The 24,200-nt window shown below is 34.6% G+C and overlaps 1 protein-coding gene and 1 long non-coding RNA gene across 7 annotated transcripts in view; both read left to right on the top strand.

Annotated features, from left to right (window-relative positions):
- The window catches only part of LOC114266110 (uncharacterized), a 45,834-nt gene that overhangs the window by 4,066 nt on the left and 17,568 nt on the right, over positions 1–24,200 (top strand). For 2 of the 3 annotated variants that reach the window (XM_082891839.1, XM_082891836.1), the window contains 2 exons: positions 2,698–2,972; positions 4,587–5,662. The exons of the other annotated variant lie outside the window; for it this stretch is intronic. In XM_082891839.1, the coding sequence (XP_082747965.1) occupies positions 2,753–2,972; positions 4,587–5,404 (1,038 nt within the window). In that variant the 5' untranslated portion in view covers positions 2,698–2,752 and the 3' untranslated portion in view covers positions 5,405–5,662. Of the gene's footprint in view, positions 1–2,697; positions 2,973–4,586; positions 5,663–24,200 lie in introns of those variants that run through there. 3 annotated transcript variants of the gene reach the window in all.
- LOC145801212 (uncharacterized) lies at positions 9,383–16,098 on the top strand. Of its 4 annotated transcripts, XR_014342325.1 has the most exons (7): positions 9,454–9,617; positions 10,912–10,989; positions 11,404–11,679; positions 13,096–13,224; positions 14,164–14,327; positions 14,898–15,021; positions 15,581–16,098. It is a non-coding gene; the product is annotated as an uncharacterized LOC145801212 (long non-coding RNA). The 4 variants fall into 4 exon arrangements; XR_014342326.1 differs by lacking the exon at positions 10,912–10,989 and having other exon boundaries at positions 9,383–9,617; XR_014342327.1 differs by lacking the exon at positions 11,404–11,679 and having other exon boundaries at positions 9,482–9,617.

Genomic DNA, 24,200 nt, shown 5'->3' with positions numbered 1-24,200 from the left:
ATTTCAATTTGAGCAATATATAATTTTTGTTTCTACCAAGAAATCTAGTAGTAAGGCTTTGAATTTGTAATTAGGGTATGCATTCTATTTTGTAAATTCTTAACATAATGCCTTTCAAGATAACAATCTACCCAATGGGACAATATTAACTTATTAAATACTTAATGAACTTAGCTTAAATGACAAAAAGATCTTGACTAGCAGGAGTTAAGAGATTTAGTTGACCTTGAACAACTTTTGGTTTACATCATTATTATTTTTTCCCTTATTCAACTTGGAGGAAGTAGTTTGATTTCTAGTGATGATTTGAAACTTTCGGGATTCAAATTGTGAATCAAAGTGGCATTGTATCGAATCGCGAATAAAATCGAATTGTGAATTGTAAAGGTTCGGTCACTTTTTTTTTTTTTTTTGATTATATAGAAAAATATATATATACACTTACTTAGGGATTAAATATATCTCATAATATGAAATATTTAGACTCAAACTCATAAAAGTGTTGTTTTGAATAATGATAAAGTAGTCTAATAGATAAGAAGTTAACACATGTTCCAATATAAGATCTCCACCTTACCTTTTTCCTTTTAAATATTTGTTATCAACCATTCTCACTAGATACCTTTAAAAGATTCCTTTTATAACTGTAAACACTTAGATAAAGTTGATTATCAAAACCTAGAATATTATATAGAGAGAAGATTCTATTTTTTTTTCCTTTTTCGTTCAAGGTTTGAGTCTTTGAGAGTAAATAGGGAGGGAGAAAGTCAAAGGATAGCATATAGTAATTGTAAAGACCTTAGAAAAATTGTGTGAACTCTTTTTCAAAAATAAAAAAGCAAAAAAGAAGTCAAAAATTGATTTCAGCGAATCAAAAGTGAATCAATCGATTCATTGATTCACTCACGGTTCACAACTATTTGAGATTTATGCAACATGTTCGTATCGATTACTGACTGAATTGAATTGAATCGAATTGTACGATTCGAATCGCGAACCGTATGATTCCAATAATAGAATAGCAATACTTGGCATAAGCAGTGTTATTAAAGGCGATAGGTGCACCAAGGCGCCAAAGTCTTGTGGGGCCTAGGCTCAAGGTGCAAGCCGAGGAGCAGGCTCCATTGAAGTGAGGCGCACCTTGTACGGAAAAATAAAAATAAAAAATTAATATAAGTAAATGATAGGGTTCAATATAAACAAAATGAAATGTTAAACATTTAGTGTTCTTCAGAGATTAGGAATTAGGGTAATTTTTCTTTTATCATTGATTTGGGGTTGAATGCCCAATGTATTGGCATCTATAATAAAAGTAGGGATCTTCTGTAGCTGCACCATATTAAATCAATGGTTAGATTTTAAAAAAAATTAATTAAAGCAATACTAAAAAAAATCCCTAAGACACAAGCCTTGGACCTTATTGTGCCTTGGACCAGTTAGGCACCTTATCGAAGTCATCTAGCCTAGAATACTACGAGGCGCAAATCTTGGGTCTGGATGGGACTTGGGCCTAGGCGCACGGTTGGGCGCGCCTTATCGAAGTCGACTAGCCTGGAACACTACAAGGCTCAAACCTTGGACTTGGATGGGACTTAGGTCTAGTTGCGCCTTTAATAACACTGGGCATAAGTGTACAAGTATTTATGATTGTCTACGTTACACGGACTCTTTGAAATTTGAGAGGTACCTATGTCGACACAACACTATACGACGTGAGTACAGGTGCGGGATACGGCCGGGATATGGCTCTTTACAAGTGGATACGACTCTATTTTGCCTTAAATGCAGAAAAAACGAAAGAGAGAGCAAGGAGAGAACCTATCGCTGGCTTCGATCCTCCCTTCGACGACTCAACAAGTGTGGCCCCTTCAATCCTGTGTCGTTGGCTTTGACTTCTCCTTCGACTTTGACAAGCATGGCCCCTTCGACTTCGATGAACACCACTATAGACAATCTTTGTCTTCGTCTCTCTCTCTCTCTATATATATATATGTCGATCTTTGTTTTCTCTCTCTTCTCTTTGTCGATCGCTTTTCTCTTCTTTGTTCTCTCTTCTCCTCTCTATGTCGGTGAATATCAATCTCTTTTCTGTCTCTCTCGAAAGATATTCAATTAAATCATATATAATAAAAAAAATCTAATAAAATCTATAAAACAAATCATCCATTTTTTATTTTTTATTTATCTTAACATAATTTGTTATATATATATTTTTATTTATAATATATATATATATCAATTAAAAATAAAATAAATTAAAAATATTATTAATAAAAATAATACATAAGATAAAAAAATAATAAATATATTTAAAAATTAACAATTTAACTCATCTTCATATAATAAATATATTTAAAAAATAACTATTTAACGTATCCTCGTACCTGTTTTCAAATTTGGATCCATATCCACGTATCCTTAATTTTTAGTTTTGAAGTATCCGACCCTTAGATACACACCCTCACCCGAGTCCGTGTAACATAGATGATTGTTGAGCTTTGATGAGGTAATTCACTTTCATAGTGTTGGAAGATTGAGACAAACATCATGATTAATATTCTGCATGTCATGTATTGATGCTCTAATCTACCATGTGCTTTCACGTGAACACGATGCAGCCTTTGTTGCCATATAGTTGCCTTCTTTTCTTTTTGTCATGCTAGACTTAATTCCTTATGAAAAACCTTGCATATCCAGCTATAATCGTTTAGGAAGGAATGCTGATGAATCAGATGCAGAGGCAATCATTGATATGGCTGGTAAGGCCTCCCTTGCTGATCAACAGAAACAGGTTCAAGAAAACATTCATTCTCAAATTAAAACCTTCTGTGCATCAATGGATGAAATTCTTCTTCCTGATTCAAAGAGCATAAATGAATCATCTGAATCAACTTCACAAAGGAATACTGCTGTGACCCATAGTGGCCTTGGCCTTGCTGTTGGAAGGATGAGCCCACAAAATAAAAGTCCTGGTGAGTATTTATCTGCATCTTTATTTCAAACTGTCAGAAATTTGTTTTTATCAACTCCGGGACATTTTAAATTTCACTTTATTAGTGTTTGGAATTACTACAGCTTTTTACTGTATTTGAGCTAACACTGAGTTTGCTTAAATTTACCCACTTCCTGATTTGTAAAATTTATCTTAGAATATTTATTGTTATCTTATAGAACAAATAGATAGTTTACTAAAACCATCTAAGACATTGTTTTTTTTTTTTTTTTATTTGTTATTTTTCTTTCATAGTTTTGTGTTATTGATATAAATTGAATTTATTTGGCATCTGGAAAAAAAAAAGTGAGTGAACTGCGAATAAATTGGTTCCTTTAAGTGCTCCTTGCCGAAACTATATAGCGGCAGGTCTTGAAAAATCATCTTATTATGGGCAATTTAGGTAGTACACAATGCATAATAACATAGTTATTATGAACAATAACTATGGTCTTGTTGCATAAGTAACTTGACATGGAAGAGCTTGACAGGTCTAGGTATGTGAATCCTAGTAGTCAACTATGGCAAAACTATGAGATCATTCTTAGAAATCTAAGCTTGTTGACAAAAGATCTTGACTTGTGCTTGATGCCTTATCCCATCTCACTTCCCCATTACCATTGACATTTGGCACTATCAAAAGCAAGGCCTCCAATCTGGCTTTCACCTCTGCTGTTCCCAGCAATACTATAACAATCACATCTCTCAGATAACATCTCTTTCCTTGTATTTTCACTATATCAATCATGACTATATTCAGGGGAAAAAAGAAGAAAAAAGAAAAGAAAAAGAAAAAGAGAACAAGTTAGTGACTGTGAAAAATGATTAGAGGTATGTGGGAACTAGGAAAGAAGGATAGTGGTATCAAAGAGCCTCATAAGGCGACTCAGAACTCATTTTTTCATTTGATGTGACCCCTTGTGTGTTTGTGTGTGTATGTGTGCGTGTGCATCTGAAATAAATAGTTGGGATGTTAGCATTGTATGATCTTACAAACTTTATTTTTTAATGAGCATTTAGTCATCTTTTATGCATATCTTGGTTGTTTTATTATATGCGAATTTCTTTATATTGTGGTTTAGTCATTTCGATATGATATACAACCGCAGATTCTTTACCAAATAATGATACTGATGTTGTTCTGTCCTTTTATGTGACATGTTATTGATGATTAACCATCCATATGAAATTATTGTTATATTGTTTTTTCCTTTGATGAGGTTTCCAGGACCTCTTGGAGCATTGAAGTTATTAAGATCTATTGATGATCAACCAATGCTTTGTCCACCCACCCCCCCTCAACACACACACACACACTAAAACTGTCTGACAAAACTTTATCTGTGGTTTAAACGTTCTAGTACTAAAATAACTATATTGCCTCTCTGAATTTATCTTGATTGCATTCAATGGAAATAGCAGAAGATTACATAATTATATCTGTTTTTGTGCCTGTATCAAATTTTAATCACTGTAGTCTGTACCTAGCTTGGTCATCTGGTGAATTTATACCTATATTATTTGGTGTGGAACTCCCAATAATTTTGAGTAACTTTTAATGCTGGAATCTGATTATCATGAATTTTCAGCACAGCTGTTCCTGATACAAAACCGTTAAAACCTGCTGAGTTGTCTCAGAGTCTGAAGAATCTCATAGGCTACGCTCTTGAGCTCAAACCATCTCAAATTCTGCATAAGGACGCTGGCCAAGGTTTATTCATAGATGGTCAAGACGATGTAGGTACTGTAATAGCATTCTACCCTGGAATAATTTACTCTCCAGCTTACTACCGTTATATTCCTGGATATCCAAGAGTCGATACACACAACCCGTACTTGATCACAAGGTACGACGGAACTGTTATCAATGCACAGCCTTGGGGTGTTGGGGGTGAAATCCGTGAAGTGTGGGACCTCTCGAGTGTTATTAAATCTAGGTCAAATGTGAAAGATGATGCTAATAATAAAGGTTCTGACCAAATTTGGAAGATGCTCAATAAACCTTTGCAAGCCACACGAGTGGCCAGTAGTGGCGATGTGTTGGAGCGGAGAAACCCACTAGCTTTTGCCCATTTTGCGAACCACTCTGCAAAAGAGATGGTCCCAAATGTAATGGTTTGCCCTTATGATTTTCCGTTAACTGAGAAGAATATGAGAACCTATATACCAAACATAAAGTTTGGAAGTGGAGAGGAAGCGAAGATGAAGAGGTTTGGAAGTTTTTGGTTTAAATCTTGGGGATCTAGCAACGGTGAATCAGATATTCTGGTTCTTAAGGCTCTTGTCCTTGTGGCCACCAGGCCACTTTGTGATGAAGAGGTGCTCTTGAACTACCGGTTAAGCAACTCAAAGCGGCGACAATCCTGGTATACTCCAGTAGATGAGGAAGAGGATTGGAGAAGGTGGAGCTGAATTAGAGAATTGGATATTGAAGCAACTTCTTCTTGTTCTTTTTTTTTTTATTTTGAATTCAGGTTTACAACCATATGCCATTGTGGCATTACATGATCATTTCTTTAGTAGCTGTCTCACTTGAGTTTCTTTGTTCCTTGGACATTTTCCTCTCTTTTTGGATGTCATTATAAAGCTTTTTCAAAGCTGCAATTTTACCTTTTTGATTGTAACCTAACAATGAAGTGAACTATGCTGAAATCATGTTGACGTTCTTCCTCTCTCTCTCTCTCTCTCTCTCTCTCTCTCTCTCACACACACACACACACACACGGCATGGTGAAAATATTATCAGGCCAAATTTATAAGTGGAAGCATGTTCTGAATCATGGTTGCTTGTAATTTGAAGCATATTTCTTAGAGGTAAACTCTAAGTAATATATTTATCGCATATATTGGTTGATTTTAAAAGGCTGAGTGTTGTGATCCTACATCTCTTAACAGTTGGTTTGATCATGTGAATATAAGCTCTTAGGTATTCTCTCCTTGCAAGCTAGTTTTCAAGGGTTAATTCTACTTATGGATTTTTATTATTTGGTACAAAATTTGGCTACCATGTCGAGTATAGGATCATATGAGTTACTGTTTAATGATTCAAGCCTCAGAGGGGGCAACCTATATGCTAACAGAGAGGGTGAACTATAGGCTAGATGATGACACTAGTATTGTAACAGTACCAACACACTTTTTACAAGTACATAAGCTAAATCTAAGCGTAAACTTCTATGTATGGTGAGGTATGGGGAGCTTGAGTTCCAACACATCTTGGAGAGACTTTGAACATGACTTTTTTTCTTGAAACACCATACAAAGTGAGTACTAAACTTTTTCAGTGGTTAGATTTATGATTGTGATTATAATATTCTTTTTTCTAGTTATATTAGTGAGAAAAATATTTAATAAAATATTTAAATGTAAAAAGTAAAAAAGGTAAAATTAAAAATTTAACCACTTCAGCTGCTTATATAAATCAATCAATTATATAAATCAGTCAACTTGATTGAATTTAGTACATTATCAAATAACCTTTAATTTTTAATATTCAGTTTTATCAAATATCACCTAAGACAAGTTTGATATGTAGAAAATATTCAGTATTCGAAGAGTGTCACTTGGGATGGTTTAAGGAAAAGCAAATCAAGCAAGATTTCCTAGGGGGGTTTAACCACGTTAAAATGGGCTAATATCCATTTTTTTTTATTAGTCCATCATAATAACAATGTAAAAAGGTTTAAAATTGAATGGAACAAGAGAATCATTAGGATTTGATAGAGCTTTTATCCGTATTTAGGCCCGTTTGAAGAGGCTTCAAATAGTTACAAAAATTATTATAAGTTGTTAAAATATTTTTTTACACATTTATTTATTTATAAAATGTCAAAAAATCAACTCCAAAAAACCCCCCTAGATTTAAACACCATAAGAAAATGCTGCCCATAAATGATTTTTTAACTAAACTTTCTTATCAATAGAGACAAGGACAATGAATTTCACATATATTTATTAACATATATTTATGATTTTTGTGTTAGTAATAAGAAAATTTGATAAAAAAAAAAAAAAAAACTTGGGTAAATTATACCGCTAGTCTTGGTATTTTAACCCTTATGTCATGTTAGTCACTATAATTTGAATTGGTTCAATTTTAATCATGAATTTTTGATTGTCTCAAATTGGTCTAATTAATTTCAATTGTATGTATTTTTATTTATTATTATTATTTTTTAATGAAAAAAGCACACATGAGTAGGTGTCATACTTTTAGAAATAAAATTATAAATTTAATTAATTTAGTGACTCAATTTGAATTATCAATTGAACTAAATTGATATAAAATCTAAAATTAAAAACTAAAATGATACAAACATCAAAATATAAAAACTACGGGTATAATTTGTCTAAAAATCTTTTATGTATAAATATTACCCAAGTTCACAATACTTGAATAAAAAGGATATACTACCTATGAAGAACACCGCAAACCAAAATTCAAAGATCTCCACATCTAAAACTATTATAAACCCTTCTTCCCAAAAAAAAAAAAAACAAAAAAAAAGCAAAAAAATTATGAACCCTACAATATCAATGCTTACTAAATCCAAATCATTAACAAAGCTAAGAAACACCCTCTCTCTCTCTCTCTCGCTCTCTCTAATATCTTCCAACTTCAGAGTAAGGATCGACTCCACCAAAAATTTGATCCGTTGCATCCTTTGCAAAACTTTCACCCCATGAGACTCCCTGATTTTGGCCATGACTTTGAGGTTCATAGTTCAAAGGGTCATCAAGAGCACGAACCATTGAACTTTGATGATTCATATTATGATCATAACAATAACTTCCATAGTTATTATCATGATAGCCAGTCCATGCCCAATTTTGAGGAGGCTCATAATAGTTTCCACCATAATTTTGAGGAGGCTCATTTTGAGGAGGCTCATAATAGTTTCCACCATAATTTTGAGGAGGCTCATCAGTTTGAGGAGGCTCATAATAGTTTCCACCATAATTTTGAGGAGGCTCATAATAGTTTACACGATAATTTTGAGGAGGCTCATAATAGTTTACACAAGGCATTTGACGATCATACCCTCCACAATGTGGAACCTCCTCTTCCATTCTTTGCCAATTTTGGTACACACTTTCAGGCTCTTGACCATGGTAAAACGGACGATGACACGACGGTCCAGACCTATCGGAGTCATAAATTGGAGGATACTGAGAAGAAGACTCTGAAAATCCATCATCAATGGCTGTTCCTTTTTCTTTCTCATCGCTTGTGTATCTCTGAGGGAAGCTCGGTTCGTGATCATCTTCATCATCATCATCAGATGAGTTGGCTTGGATGCCAAAGCTATGTGTTCTTTCAGTATTGGTATTGGGGTTTGCATGAACACCATTGTTTCTATGGTTTGTACGAACACCATGGTTGTGGTTGTTTCTTGGATTTGCATGATCAATGCCATCGTAGTGGTTGATATCATCGGCTCGGAAATCTGTTTGGTCCCCAATGCTATGCCTTATCGAGTCGTTTTGACCACCAGCATTTCGGTATTTTGGTTTTCTTGATGATCTCCCTGAAAGAGGTTTTGACAAATCAAAAAGTGATTGTTACACTGCAAAGTTTCAGCATAATAAAGAGAAAAGAAAAGAAAAGAAAAGAGAAGAAAGAATTATATTGTTAACAGCTCTGCTTGGTTGGATTTTCATTTTTTTTTTTTTTTCCGTTTTTGGTTTTGTTGTGTTTTTAGAAACAAAAACCAAGAAAAGTTTGCAAACATTCATCAAAGTTCATAAACATCGAGTGTTTTCATTCCGTGCAAAAATAATTTTGGAAATTACAAAAAAAAAAACTTTTTTAGTGTTTCTTAAAAAGTGGATTGTCTTCAAAAATTATTTTTGAAAACAATTCTCGGAAACGATTCATGAAACATATTTCTTGTGCTTTCTGAAAAATGAAAACAAAAAATAGAAAGAAACAAAAATACAACCAAACAAAACAATACAATAAAATGAGGAGATTGAAAATAAGAATGAAACAAAAGCTAGTGATTAAAAAAACTATGTAGTCCAAGTGTATAATCTTGTACATAGTTGCAAATAAACACTGCAACTGCAAATTAAATAAGGAGAGAGCAAATATATATAAAGAACCTTTTGATCTCAAACCATGGTGCATTGGCTTAGAAAAATCAGACCCCATTTATCTCCCACGAGTTGGATGTCCTGTTTGACAAACAATATTAGGGCAATCAAGGCCTATTTATAGATGTCCTGTTTGATAAAGAATGTGAAAATTTTAAATAGAAAGATATTATGCTGACAAAGAATCATTGTATTTTTGGGAATTAATTCCATTAAAAATAAAATAAAATCAGAAGGTTGATTTGAATTTTGACTTTTGCTTCGATGACTATTGAGAATTTGAGAAAGGCAATAAAAAATGAAGAAACTTGCCTAAAAACTGTTTTAAACTGATTTAAAAAAGAGGCAATAAAATCATATGAGGCGGTGGAAATTTCCCTCCCAAAATTCCCTCTTTTTTTTTTTATTTTTTATTTTTTATTTCCAGGATAGGTAAATGCCCTCATCAATTTGCACGATTTTCACTCTTGCACAGGATTCTCTCACAATTCGTAGTTCTCTCCCCCCTCACAATCGCACACCCACATAGGTTTGTTCCCTTTTTGCTTTGCATCTCATTTCCCCTACTTGTCTCTCAATTTCTGTTTCGAATCAATGTTTGTCTATTTTCACTTCTTCTACTACTGTCTCTATCTACTCGTTCTGTAACTGCTGTTTGTGTCAAGAAAATTGAAAAGTGTTCTGGGTTATTGTTATTTATTGTAAAGATTGAGACCCTCTTGGTTCTTTTCTCTCATGCGGCTCTCATCATCTGAAGAACATTTTAAAGAGGCCCGATTGGGTACAATATGCTCAAAGTTACAGAGATGTTGAATATAAGACTGACCTTTTTTTTTTTTTTTTTCTAGAACTAGAAATTTTATACACTGAGTAAAACAGAATCATAGTGCTATTTGAGTTTGTAGGTGTCAGAGAGGGGTATATATACCCTTTTGTATACCCTCTTGGTTTTTTCATGAATAGAATCATAGTGCTGTTGGTGTCAGATAGGGGGTAGAACAGTTTTCATTTTTTTGGTACACTTTTGTGGATAAAATCAGTGTTGTTGTGTTGGATGGGAGGAGTTCTAGGAGTTCTAGAATCATAGTGCTATATGATTTCTCACCTTAAAATGTCTTTCACTATGTAGAATTTGATGAATAACATGTTACAAGATTTGAGAATGATAATAGTCTTATTCATTGCTATATCCAATCTTGGTTTTGAACTATATAAATAATGTAAATATTCATGAAGTGCTTATGAATTTTAAGTTTGAAGGTGAAAATCCAAAAACTTGGCCAACTGAGATTACGAGTCCCTCTAGTTAGTAACCTATAAGGCCAGAATTTTACTCAAATTGTGCTGAAGTAAGGTCCAAGGAAGACACAAATCCTGGTTGTGTGAATGTTATTGTGCTGGGTGGTTTTGATGATGAGACTCAATTTGGGATATAAATTTCAAAGAATGGTGTAGGGCGTCACAAATTGGGAATAAGATTTGGAAATGCGAGAGGTTCGTTTAATCCTTGTCTACGTAGTTAAACGACGTTTATAATTAAATAAATCATCCAGAAAACTTCCCCCCTTTCTCTTTCTCTATCTTCCCATGTTTAAGTAGGCAAAGCATATAGAGTAGTAAAATTGAAACAAAGGCATGGGAAGATTGTAACTGTCTTGGCATCTTATTATCAAAAATATTATTTTTGTTATCTCTGCATATGATTTAATTTTGTCTCACATCATCACTTGTTGGGTTAAGGGTTGTTAATGTCTCTAGTTCTCAACCTTTTCTTTTCACTTATATCTGCTAGTTATTATTATTTTTTCCTTTGTTAACTGTAGTCTCCTACTTGACTGGAGAGCCAACTATGCTAAAATCCACTGAAGATGCTGACCAAGGTTTTTTTCATTAAAGGAGAGGTAGTCTAGCTTAACATGGATACTAGTTATCATTTATTACTTTTTTGTTTTTACTCCTTAAGCTTCTATGTTTCAAAGTCTAGATGCCATTACTCATGGAGGGATGCAAAGGTTTCGAATGCATTATTTTGTGTACTTTCCAGAGATTGTCTCATCTGTGTAATTCCCATATAGTCTATACGTTTTTATTCCTCTGTACTTATTCTTGGTGGTTGGCAGCTGAGGCTTATTAGCTTGACAACGCTTTGAACATGTTAAATGTTTTCAAGAGCATGAATTTGTGATTGTGATCTCTACAGTGAATCCTTTTTTATATTGTTGACATAGCATTTTGTCTTTATGATTAGTTTCTCTTAATCCAATATAGTGTTATGTTACAAGCTTTGACCTCTCATTATACGTTTTCTCTAATAGGTTTTCTTGGCTACTGATGGTGGTCATTTAGTGTACCTAGAAATTGGTGATGGGATATCAACAGAAGTGAAACATGCACAATTGGAGTATGATATATCATGCCTTGATATAAATCCCGTTGGTGAAAATCCCAACTGCAGTCAGCTAGCTGCGGTGGGAATGTAGACTGATATAAGTGTTAGAATATTTTCTCTACCTGACTTGAATCTCATTACGAAAGAAAATTTGGGGGGAGAGATTATACCACGCTCTGTTCTTTTATGTTCGTTTGAAGGGGTATGTTTTGTTCGTAAGCTTTATGGGCCTCTGTGTTCTGTATTTATCTTGATTTGCATGCATGCAGATTGTTTGTGATAGGGAATGTGGGATTTTCTATTATAGATTCAGAATGCTCTACAACTGCAATATATGCAAATGGCACACGTTCTAGACTCGGTCTTCCATTATAAACCACTTAAATTTTTGGATCTTTGATCCCTTTTGTTTTAGCATTGTTTTGAACCATAATAATGTGGACCAATTTGGCATTTAGATTCCTGAAAAATGAAGTTGAATGGCTTTGGAACTGAGCGTGTGCCACTTTCGTTAACATGTTAATTGTAAAATATATCTACGCAGTTTATCCTTACTTCATGCTCCCAATGCTTGATTTCTTTTCAGATATCTTATTTGCTATGTGCCCTTGGAGATGGTCATCACTTTTTATTGAACATAAGCACTGGGGAGTTGACAGATAGGAAAAAGGTGTCCCTTGGGACCCCGCCTATAACACTCCACACTTTCTCATCAAAGATGATATGTCCTGCATTATGATCATTCTCGTGGCTTTCTTCAACTAAGATGCTCTGCCTTTGTTTCATCTGCATTAATCTGTTTTTCATGCTGACTTGGATTTATTTTTCCTTGAAAATTTATTTTGGTGTCAAGAAAGTAAAAACTCAAGTCGCATTGATTGCAAACAATTAGTATTCTGTCAAGTTGCTTTTTTTCTTTTGTTGCAATATTTTATATACCTTGTTCAGTAATACTCTCATTCATGTATTGGTAATACTCATGTATATATCCTAACATATACACTCGCAAATAGCTTAGAAGAGGTGTTTTCTGTCGTCTATAATTTATATTAAAAATAACCCACTATAGTGTGCTCTCATTTCTATATGCTATGAAACATTCCATTTTTGTTGCCGTAGTAGTGTGCAACACATGTCGGACAAGACACCACTCAGATATGTGTCGGACATGCCATGGGGCATTTATATTAATTTTTTTAGTGGACATGTTGGAGGACACGTCGAGGACACATGTCTTATTTCTGGACACACCACAGGACATGTTTTGGGTTTTATTATAATTCTGGAAAGGTGGTTTGGTAGAGTGATGTACTAATTTGAAAACAAGTGGGTGGGATATGAAAAAAGGAAAAGAAAAGAAGAGAATGATCATAAGGCTGGGCATTTCATCCTGTTCACTTCTTGTGTCTTTAATCTGACCCCTGTTTAGTTCATACTTATTTTTTCCCCTCATATATGCTTGTTCATACTTAGTTCTTGGGACATAAAATCTGGGTGTTTTTTTCATGTTAAAGTAGTGTTATCAGTGTTTGTGTTCGTGTCCGTGCTTTTTAGTCAATGTGGTTATCTCATAAACAAGCTGTTATCATTTCATTTTCATGCATTTGAATTGTTCCAGTCGAGAGAGTACACAACAACAGCAACATGTAGACCAGAACAATGCTTCCATGGAATTGATCAATAGTGTGACTGGCACTGATGAGGAGGGTCGGTCTCGGCAACGGATTCTTACATTTGCTGCCAGAAGGTAGTCATTGATTTTGAATTATGAATTATCAGCTTGTTGGGCATTACTTGTACCTTTGTTTCTTTTCACATTTTATAATAAGATGTTGAGTTGTATGCTTCTAGAATATCACACAGAAATTATGGCAAAGAAGTAAATTATGACAAAAATACATGTTTATAAGCAAAGCCTATTGAACTCTCTGTACTGTGATAAAATATTTTTTCTACTTTTCAACTGGTTGAAGGTTCATAAAATTCTGAAATCGTCAAAAATAGTGGATCTACTGTTATTGAAGGTGGTAAGCTTTTTACTTTTAACTTTTAAAATGTAGTTGTTCAGTGTTGATCTTTGCTTCCAAACATAATCTCAAACCTTAACCCGATTGTTTTTGTTGCACTGGATGTGTTTCACAGAGCCTCGTCTTCTGTTGAATTTTTTAATACGCCTTCAGTCATTGTCGTTTTCAAGATTAACGAGTGGGGGATTGTTGCCCAACTATCTTTCTGGAAAGATACATCGGCATACCGTTTTCTTTCTTTTCGGCTTTTCTCTGTCGCTTCTTCTTCTTCTTCTTCTTCCTCTTTATAATATGAAACCTTAATTTGGTATATTACTTGGGCTTAAGCTTTTGGGCCATGTTGGTAACTTGGTATACCCACTCTGTTCAATTTGTTTGGCCAGTAGGTCACTTGGGGTGTGGCATTAAAATTCTTCAAACTGGACTTGACATGTACAGTGGCAGCACTCTCTTCATTTTGGAGACAAAAAGTTAAATCTCTTCAATGGAAATATTGACTAATAAATTACTTTTATTTCAATCTCTATGTTCGTAGTGTTTATACTTACAGCTTCGTGGGCACATTTACCATTGAACTCGCTTTGTGTGTACTAGAAACTAGCATATAGTTCGTTTGGAGACGTTATCTAGCTTAACATATAACTCACTCTTGATTCCAGATCTGCCATTTGACTTTGCTTTCTTTGCAATACAACACATGTATTTGCTGCATCAGATACGCCAACTGTCATTTATAGTAGTAACAAGAAATTACTCTACAGCAATTTAAATTTGAAAGGGTCAGTCATATGTGCCTTTTCAACTCTGCTGCTTTTCCGGACAGGTAAATTTGGCTCTCTTAATTTTAAGTTTTTTTTCCCCCTCATCATCGTCAATTGAAATGTTGGAACTTGATTCTTTTGTATTTTTGCTTAAACACACTTCTTGAATGGGAAAAGGAGAAATCTTTAATTGTTATTATAGTCCATGCTTCTATAGGTAATTCTATGCCACTTCTTGGTAATTTTAGCTCAACAGTTTGTTTTGGTCAAAGTCATCACCCCTACCGTTGAACTCTCTCTCTCCATTGTTGTGGTTTTCTGTCATTAAAAGACCTGCACAAGACCATCTTGGGGTCAGTTTCTCAGCAACAGCAACAATTGAGATGCATGGAGGAACATGTCTCTTCATTTCTTGCTTGTAAATATGACGTATGAACTGAAAGCTGATGTCTCTTTCATATGTTAAACTTGGATGTTAATTTTGTTAATCTTACATCATTTTCTCATACTGATGTGGATCTTATTTGGTTGATTCATAAACTAAATTTAGGGATGATGTTTTAGGGGTCTAAAGCATTTTCTGGGATTGAAGTATATTGAGTTTGTTTGTTTTTTTCTTTGCTGTTAAACAGGAAGAGGCTGCTAGAGAAGAGAAGCAGGCAATGGAAAAAATTGCGGCAATATTAGCATCTCTTACAGCTAAGAAAACAGCTATGGGGAGTCTTTTTTAACTACATTTCTTGCCAAAATTAATAGGTAGAATTGTTTGCTTGACATCTAAGAACCATGTGAGCTATAGAGGAAATTGTTAACATGGCAGCAGTGATTAGTGTCAAATTTCACCTCATGTATTCTAACCAGTCTGTAGTGAATGAAGATTATTAGTAAATGCAACATGGGTTTCTAAATCAAAATGGATCTTATGTGATTTGGGTGAGGCATTCAAGATTATGTTCTTTTTTTTTTCTTTTTTTTTTTTTTCTCTCTCTCTAAAAAATAAGTTATATTTCGTTAGGCTTCTTTAGCTTTCAAGGAGTTTTTTTTTTCCTGAGAAAAGTTCTGTATGGAATGTGTAATAGTTTATGGTAACATTGCAAAAGCAGTTGCTTTTATGGGCATTTGAAAACATTTCAAATTACATTACAGATGGATAGGGTTTTTATTTATTTATTTATTTTTTTATATAAAAAAAAGTATTTCTAGCACCCTGAGTATTGCCATGACCTAAGGCTTTGGACTAAAGTTGCAAGTTATTCATTACATTTGTGTGCATTTAGTAATTCTGCCACGTAATTGTCTTGGTTTGAATTTGCAGCACAAATATGGTCAATTACTCTGGGCAGCAGTTGGAAAAGGCAGCGTTATTAAATAGTGTAATTCTGCACAGGTTGATCAGCATACTAGTACAACTCTGAAGTTGAAGATAATAGCAGCGCCTAGATTGGCATCCATCGAGGAGATGAGAACACCTGCAGTTGGAGATCTTATGGCGAATTTTACCAGACCAAATTTGGGCTGTACTGAAAGCAAGATCCAACAACATCAACAAAGGCCGTGTCTCGGAGCATCACCTAATAATAGAACTTCTTTTGCAGATGTCAATTTCTCTTAATGAGCTCCTTGATAAGAATATTTAGACAAATGGAAAACTTGAGCAGCTTCATCTGTTGTTTGTTATTGGATGAGTCTTAAATTCAAAAGTGTATTAGTATAAAGTTTGCCAATTCGGAAGTCCAAAATGTATCTTATAAGCTACTGCGCCTGAGGGATGTCTCTTGTAAATATGTAAATCTTATAAAAATTATAAATGATTTTCAATTATTTTTGTGCAAATTTATCGTTGTCAAAAAGTAAAGCTTTCTTGACAAACAATTTGTTGATAAATGTGTTGTCAATAGTTTACTTTTTCCGACTCATATTGTGTCGTTAGAAGTGTATTTTTTGACAACGCAAATTTGTCGTTGCCAAAAGTAAAGTTATCTCGACAAACAAATCGTCGGCAAATGTTAACATTTACAAGCATAAATGTGTCGCCAAAAGTTTACTTTTGTCGACATAATTTTTTGTTGGGAAAAGTGCCACACAATCATGTTTGAACTATTTTTATCGACGCAAGGTAAATTGCCGACGATGGATGAAGGCTTTTACCGACGACTATGTTTGTCGCTAAAGACTTTACTTTTACCAACACAATAATAATTTTGTCGTCAAAAAGTTTTGCCGACTCACTTTTACTCACGGGTTGCTGACGTAGCTTTGTGTCGGCGAAACATTTTAATGACGATTTTTTCCTTTTAGCAACATATTTTGTTGCGTTGCGAAAAATATAATTTCTTGTATTATTGCATTTTAGCCGCGAAAGTAAATAATTCGGATCTGTTTGGGAATTATTTCGTTTTTAGTTTTCAGTTTATATTTACAAAAAATTTAAAAACGGTCATAGAAACTTGTTTGATAATTTTTTTGGTTTATAAATGGTTGTCTTAGTTTGTTAATTTAAGGAAAAAATGTGAACTCATATCAAAAAAATGAGTTTACATTGGTTTTTAAATAGAAATTTAAAAATTTGACTAACAATTTTTTTTTTCAAATATTTTTTTTCAAATATTTTTTTTTCAATTAATTTTTTTTAAATATTTTTTTTTTCAATTAATTTTTTTCCAAATATTTTTTTTTCAATTAATTTTTTCCCAATTATTTTTTTTTCTATTAATTTTTTTTTATCAATTTGTTTTTTCAATTGTAATGTGTATGATCACATTGTCATAAATAATAAAAAATAAATATAAATATTTTAGGATTGAACAAACATATTTTTTAGTTTATATTTTTAAAATTTTTCGAACATTTTGTTCAATTCAAACACATTTGTAGTTTATGTTTTTCTAAAAATAAACAAAAATCAATTTATAAAATTTTTGAAAACATAAACAAAAAATGTAAACGTTACCAAACGCTACCTTAATGCTCAAAAAAGAAAAAAAAAATAAAAAATGGACCATGGCTCACATATTCAAATGCATGATACTAGTAAGGAGATTGTTAGTGAGGGGACTAAGAAAATTGTGCTTGTTTGTGATATATTTTAGTTTGGGATTAACTATATGAAATACCATAAATACCTTTTGGTGTTTTTGATATATTTTAATATTAAAAATTATATTTTATAAATATTTTTTTGTACAATATTATTTTAATATATGTACATATATATAACATGACGTAAACCCTCCCCCCCACACACAAACACACACCATGGGAAAATAGTATTTTTCTAAGTTAATTCCTTCCCTAATTTTGAAACCCAACCCTTAAAGTCCTTTGCTAATCCCCTCTTCTAAGGCCCATGCTAGTCCCAATAGACTACCACTCCCAAGCTCCAGTTTTCAAACAAATATGATTTTAGCACTCCTAACTCACTAATAATCCAATCCCAAACTGCTACCTCTTAAACAAACAGAGCCTTAGAAGCTTGTTGGGAATGTGTTATTTTTTCCTTTTTGCCCTTATTGAAAGTAGATTACACCGACCCCTCTTATAACGGTTCCGGTTTAGACCCGACCCTTTACATGCTCTTAGATTCGGGATTCTGTACCTTTACTTGTTGTTTATACCCTTATCCTCTTGTTGTTAGTTGAGTTTGGTTGTTAGACTTGTTGGTTGTGTTTGAAACGGGTTGAGAGTTAGTTTTTCAATAGAGTTTTGTCTATTTCACTTCTAGTTCACTCGGGCGATGTTTTGGTCGCTCGAGCAGTCTTTGAGATCTCTCAGTATTTTTGCAGGTCTGAAAAACTTTTGGAAATAGGGTGATCTTCACTCAAGCTGTCTTTTGCAGGTCTGAACTTCTGGGAGGAGGTCATTGGACGTTGGAGCGGTGTCACCTATTGTGTCTGACGCTTGAGCGGTCTGTGCATATATCAGATCGAAAAAAAGGGATTTTTGTCACTATTTCACTTCTTCTCTCTCTATAAAACAATCCTAACCCTAATTCTCTCTCTCTCTCTCTCTCTCTCTCTCTCTCTCTCTCTCTAGTTCTTTTCAAAATACCTCAAATACTCCCTAATCCATTGATTTCTCTACCATAGTTCCTTGGAGAAAAAGGTAGAGCTCGTCGAAAGTTTCATTTTAATCGAAGAAGATCTTGTTTTTGGCTCTGTCAAACTTCTACCCTTGCTCTTTTTCTTTTCTACTCTTATGGTAAAGATTTCTTCTACCTTTGGTATGATTCCTAACATAATTAATTTATCTTTGAAAAGGTTTAGGGTTTGATTTTGAAATGTAAAAAAAAGGGTTTTTCAAATAAATTCTTAAGAAAGGTTGTGGGAGTATGTATAGTGCTGGGTTGTGTTGAAATATTAGAATTTCCTTCCTTAAATGTGATTTTGAAAGTAAAGGAGGTTTTGTTTGAAAAATCATTGATGTTTGATTTATGAAAGAAAGGGAAAAGATGTTGGGTTTGAAAAGATAAGAAGTATGTAAATGTTGATAATGAGAGTGGAGTTTGATATACATTATCGCTCCCATTTTGAAATTTATCACATTATATTTATTGCCAACAATTATATGTTGAGTGGAAATATCTATTTTGGGCTATCAGTAGAAGATAACTTTGATTGTCATATAAATTGCATGAAGATTAGGTTAATTGAAACTAATTACTCATACATCTTACATTGAGCATTGTTTCATACTTAAATATTGAAACTGTATTATTTTGAGAAAAATAGGTGTATACCTTTGGTGAATCTGGTTAGGGAGTGTGATTGTGGTTTATTATGTTAGCATGTGTGTCCTCGGCAAGTTTGACTTGCATCTTAGTGAGTCCATTGAGTTGGCCATTTTATTTATGCAATTGCACAACCTACCTTGGTTAGTAGGGTTATGGAGGCACAATAGCATGATCACAAGGTAGAGACTATCCGGGGAAAGATCTCCAATGGGAAAGTAGAGAAAGGTTTGAATGTTCATTCGAACTTGAGTGTGAGATATTTAGATTGCCTTTCTGTACCAAAATCTTGTAGAAAGGAGGTACTCTGAGAGTTCCATCATTCACGTCTTGCAGTAAACCTGGAAGGCACGAAGATGTACCACGATCATTGTCTCTAGTTTTGGTGGAAGGGGATGAATAGAGATATGACTTTGTTTGTTTCGAGGTGCCTTGGTTGTCAACAAATGAACGCCGAGCACTAACGATCAGCGGATTTGTTGCAATCCTTACCTGTACCTGAATGGAAATGGGAGCATATCACGATGGATTTTGTTGTAGGTCTTCCGAGGACTCAATGGGGGTAATAATGTCGTGTGGCTAGTTGTCGACCGATTAACCAAGCCTGCTCACTTCATACCTATGCACACGAGTGACTCAATGGACTTTCTTGTCGAGCTATATATTAGAGACATTGTACGACTTCACGGGGTCCTCATGACTATTGTTTTAGATAGGGATCCGTGTTTCACGGCTCTCTTGTGGTAGAGCCTATAGAGTGCTTTGGGCACTAAGTTGACTTTTAGTACAATCTATCATCCTCAGACTGACGGGCAGTTTGAGCGCACTGTTTCTTCACTCGAGCCATGGTTTGGTTACTCGAGTTGTCACGACGCAAACCCACCCTTATAGGTTTAGTGCCGCAACTAGCCAGTAATCCTTAGATTACCAAAGGCCTCTGAATGAATTAAACAAAATACAAGGGCTAGCGGAAGCAAATACAAACATATAACGTCCATAGAACTGTGTAGACATACATGAGACAGAAAAATTAAAAATTTATATACATATCAGTGACGTCATATTTACATTAGTCTTACGCCACCAAAACCCACATAAATACAACTTACAAAAACTTGTTCAATCAAACAGAAGAAAACAAAAACTTAAAACTTGATAATAGAATACGACCACATCAAAATGGGAATCTCCTTGGGAGGCATAGTGGCTAGCTGACACAAAAGAATCCAGGCAGCAGCTTAGGCCTGATCATGCGCCTAATCACCTACACACATAAATAATACGGTGAACTGGAGCCCCTTGAATAATAACAGAGTAAAGGTTTTAATGAATGATGTCCATAACAAATTCAAAAATAAAAATTCAGATCAGAAACAAATCCATATTCATATTTGTATTCAAAGTTCACATATTCCATATGATCATATGTGGTACATCCATTAGCGCTAACAAATCCGATGACCCATAAAGAGATGGTCATAAAGGCATTCCGATGACCCATAAAAGGGACGGCCATAAAGGTATTCCGATGACTCATGTACACAAACATTTTCGATGACCCATAAAGAAACGGCCATAAAGGCATTCTGATGACCCAGAAAGGGACGCATGTCATATGATGCTAAGGATGCCACGAATACATTTCAGAAACTTGGATAATTATTCATTCATACAAAACATAGCATTTCCGAAAACCGATCATTACATGTCATCAGAAAATAATTAAAGTTAAACATAACTATTGTAGCTCGATTTTTCCACCCCCCTTTCGGAAGAACGAGAAGCCCTATAGTTCAGACTCCCGCGATTCTGAATCTAATCTCACAAGTGTAATGTGAAATTGATAAACACCAAAGAGTCCAAATCCGGCAAATCTTTTTGAAAAATCGATTTTGAATAAAAAAATGCCAAAAATGGACTACTTTGCCAGATACAGAGTCGCCACCTAAATATTTTATTTTGGGGAACTTTAGGAAACCCATGATAGGTGCTAAAGGCCACGTGTCCGTCATCACCAAGGTTGTCTCAGCTCGGGAACTTAGGTACGAGAGGAGAAGGTCATGAATTGAGCACCCCCGCTCGCCCGATCAAAGATCAGCCTCTACTAATCGTGATATGATTCTTATATACATTATATGCACTTATTCCGGTTTATTAGGCTAGCATTTACCATGTGATGTGCACACACAAGTACAGACTAGTTTTCTCAAATTGGAACAATTCAATTTCATGTTCGTTTTTCGAAAAGGGTTTGAATTTGTCACTTGACAAAGTGGGCTTAAAGCTTGAGAATTTGCCACTTGACAAAGTGGGCTTAAAGTTTGTGAATTTGCCACTTAACAAAGTGGGCTTAAACGTACATTCATTGAATCGTTTCAATTCAAGCAACAGCCTTCATCCACAGGCATTCAAGAAGTTTAACAGGTAAGCACTTAGCCTCATGGCAAGCATGATAGTCATCGTAGTCACTCACACTCATGCAAGCATGCTAAAGCACTAAAAACTCACCTAGTACTCCTAGCTAAGATAAAATAAAAGAGTTACAAAAATATGCATGATACCTAACTATACAAGATGGCTAATGCAACGCATGTAATAATGCAACTAAAATAGACTCGGCTACTTAACATGTTATTTGCAACAATTTCATAGCATGTGTTTAAACACGTATTCAACGAGGTAATAAATGACAATGCAAGTTTGAATGATGAACAGAGCCTCAATGCATGCAATACAAATGAATGGATGCAAACATCTGATATGCTAATTGAAACGTGATGCCCCTAATCTAACCATCAAAAGCGGATAAATAAAAAGGAGAAAGACATGGAGTTGGGAGACATACACATTATTACAACATTGATGCCCCCGTGCATGAGGGTCCGAATGAATAAACTAGCTAAGCTAAACTACTTAACTAATTATTACAAAACTTGAATAATTAACTACCCTAAGCTAATTATTTAATTACAACAATTAAATAATTTAACTAGGCTAAGCTAATTAAATATTTACAACATAAACTAATTTAATTAATCAATCTAAACTAATTAAATAAGCACAAAACAAACTAATTAGCTACAACTAATTAATTACAACATGGATACTAAGTACAACACTTTACTAGATAGCTATAACTAATTAAGTACAACAAATAAATGACTAATTGCTAATTAAACTAATTAACTAGTCCCGGGAAGAGAGGGAGGCCCATGCGTGCTCGGTTTCCACCCGAAGAATGTCCACTGTTTGCTCCCGAAAGCCTTTGTTGCACAATCCTTGGATTGGTTTTTCCATTTCCAGATCAACTCTGCTTTGCTTTACAAAAATTCTGCTCAAAATTCACTGGTGGCTGGTAGGCTAGAAGTGGTGGCCGGCCGGCCACCAATAGGGGGTTGCCGTCCAACACTGATGGCCTATAGGCCAGAAATAGTGCCCGGCCGGCCACTGATGATGCACCATTCCTTGCTGTAACAGAGAGCAAACAGGGCAAAGAGATGGTATTCTCACAGGTTGTTGTACTGTGTATCCCTTCTTATCATCAAAACATCTCAAATGAGTGATACACTTGGTCCTCAAACCATTAATTCAAGCAACTTCATTGCATGATGGCTAAGGTACTAAGATGTACAAGTTTAATAAATGCACAAACAAGACCAAAAATCATCACCCTATCATGCATGATCAAGGGCAATGGAGACTTAGGAAACTTGGCACATTTCATCACTTTGAGTATGAAATGCCCCAATTTTCCTTGTGTTCAATTAACGTCCGATTGAACACACCAAAACATAACCAAATTCTTATCTTTGCACAATTTTAGTTTCAACTTTTAGTTACTCATTTTAATTACCCTTCAATTCTTTAACCAATTAAGTCCATTGGTGAGTTAAGTCCTCTAAAAGAGAAGGAAGTGTCAAACAAGGGGTAGTTTAAGGCAAGAGAGAGATGCCATGCCGTTGATAATGAACCCCCAAAAGAGGATTAAACCATTAAGCATGGACCTCAATCTCAAGCTTAAACAATCTCAAGGTTGAAACAACCCTCAAAGCAAATAAAGAGTTAAGAAGTGAGGGAGGTTGCAGAGATTATGAGTGCTGAAATGAAGTGAGAAAAGCATTAAAACAATGCAATCAACTCAAGCAAGTGGTGTCTAAAGGCCTATAACACCAAGCTTGTCAGGACACTTACACTAAAAGCATGCAAAATAAGACTCAAATGCAACAACTAACCAAAAACAAAGGCAAAACAGTCTAAAATACAGCCTAAAACATGCTAAAATTAAGCTACAAAAGGCTAGAAAAATTAGCTATCACATAGAGCTAACTAGGCTAGCAAACAAGGCAAAATGAGGGAAGGCTAACCCCTCCAAATTTGGACTTCAAAACATGATTTTCACCACTGAAATTACTCTGAAATTCAATTTTCAAAAGCCCTAAAAAAGATGGTTTGAAAGTGGGAAACAAAGGTGGAAAGGCCTTACAAACAAGGAAGAAAGAAAGGTGAACCACCCTTACCTTTAAATGGCCTAAAACTACCAATTTCAGCCCACAAAAATAGAGTTTTTATAACCTAAAAACAGCCCAAAATCAGTGAGAAAAGATAATAAAAACAAGTATGCAAAGCAAGTTTAAAATGCAAGTATTATACCTCTTGAAGCAAAGATCAACTTTAGGCAACAATTTAAGCCAAAACCAACTTCAAGAGCTCCAAGAAGGCCCTAAGGAACCTCAATCAAAAGGTGATCAACTTTGATTAAGGAGGTGTAGGCAAAAGTATAGTGTATGTAGGCTAATGTGCACAAACTTGCAAAAGAGAGAGAGAGAATTATAGAGAGAGAAAATTGTAGAGAGAGAGAGGATATTTTTTCTCCCAAAGTTTTTCTAACCTTGAAATATGAGAGATAGGTCATGTATATATAGAAAACATGAGCCTTAGGTCGAAAATATCTATTTAGAAACAGCTGGAGCAACGTGAAAATAGTTATTTAAAGATAGGTCATGTGCGTGATTTTCTGATCACACTGCCAACTTAGTTATTCAACTGGAGAGCACCGGCAAAATAGATTAAGCCCGAACGACTTGTAACAGAAAGAAGAGTTTCCGGCGGTGGCTCGTCCACCCGGGGGCACTCCAACGATCAAGTCAGTAAAATATCTCTCAAAGATAACCAATAGTGCTTAACTCACTAGACAGAATATCAAAAGCAT

The sequence above is a fragment of the Camellia sinensis genome, chromosome 10 (assembly GCF_055761805.1).
Source record: "Camellia sinensis isolate YWXY chromosome 10, ASM5576180v1, whole genome shotgun sequence".
NCBI lineage: Eukaryota > Viridiplantae > Streptophyta > Magnoliopsida > Ericales > Theaceae > Camellia > Camellia sinensis.
This window is presented reverse-complemented; position numbering and strand designations above follow the sequence as displayed.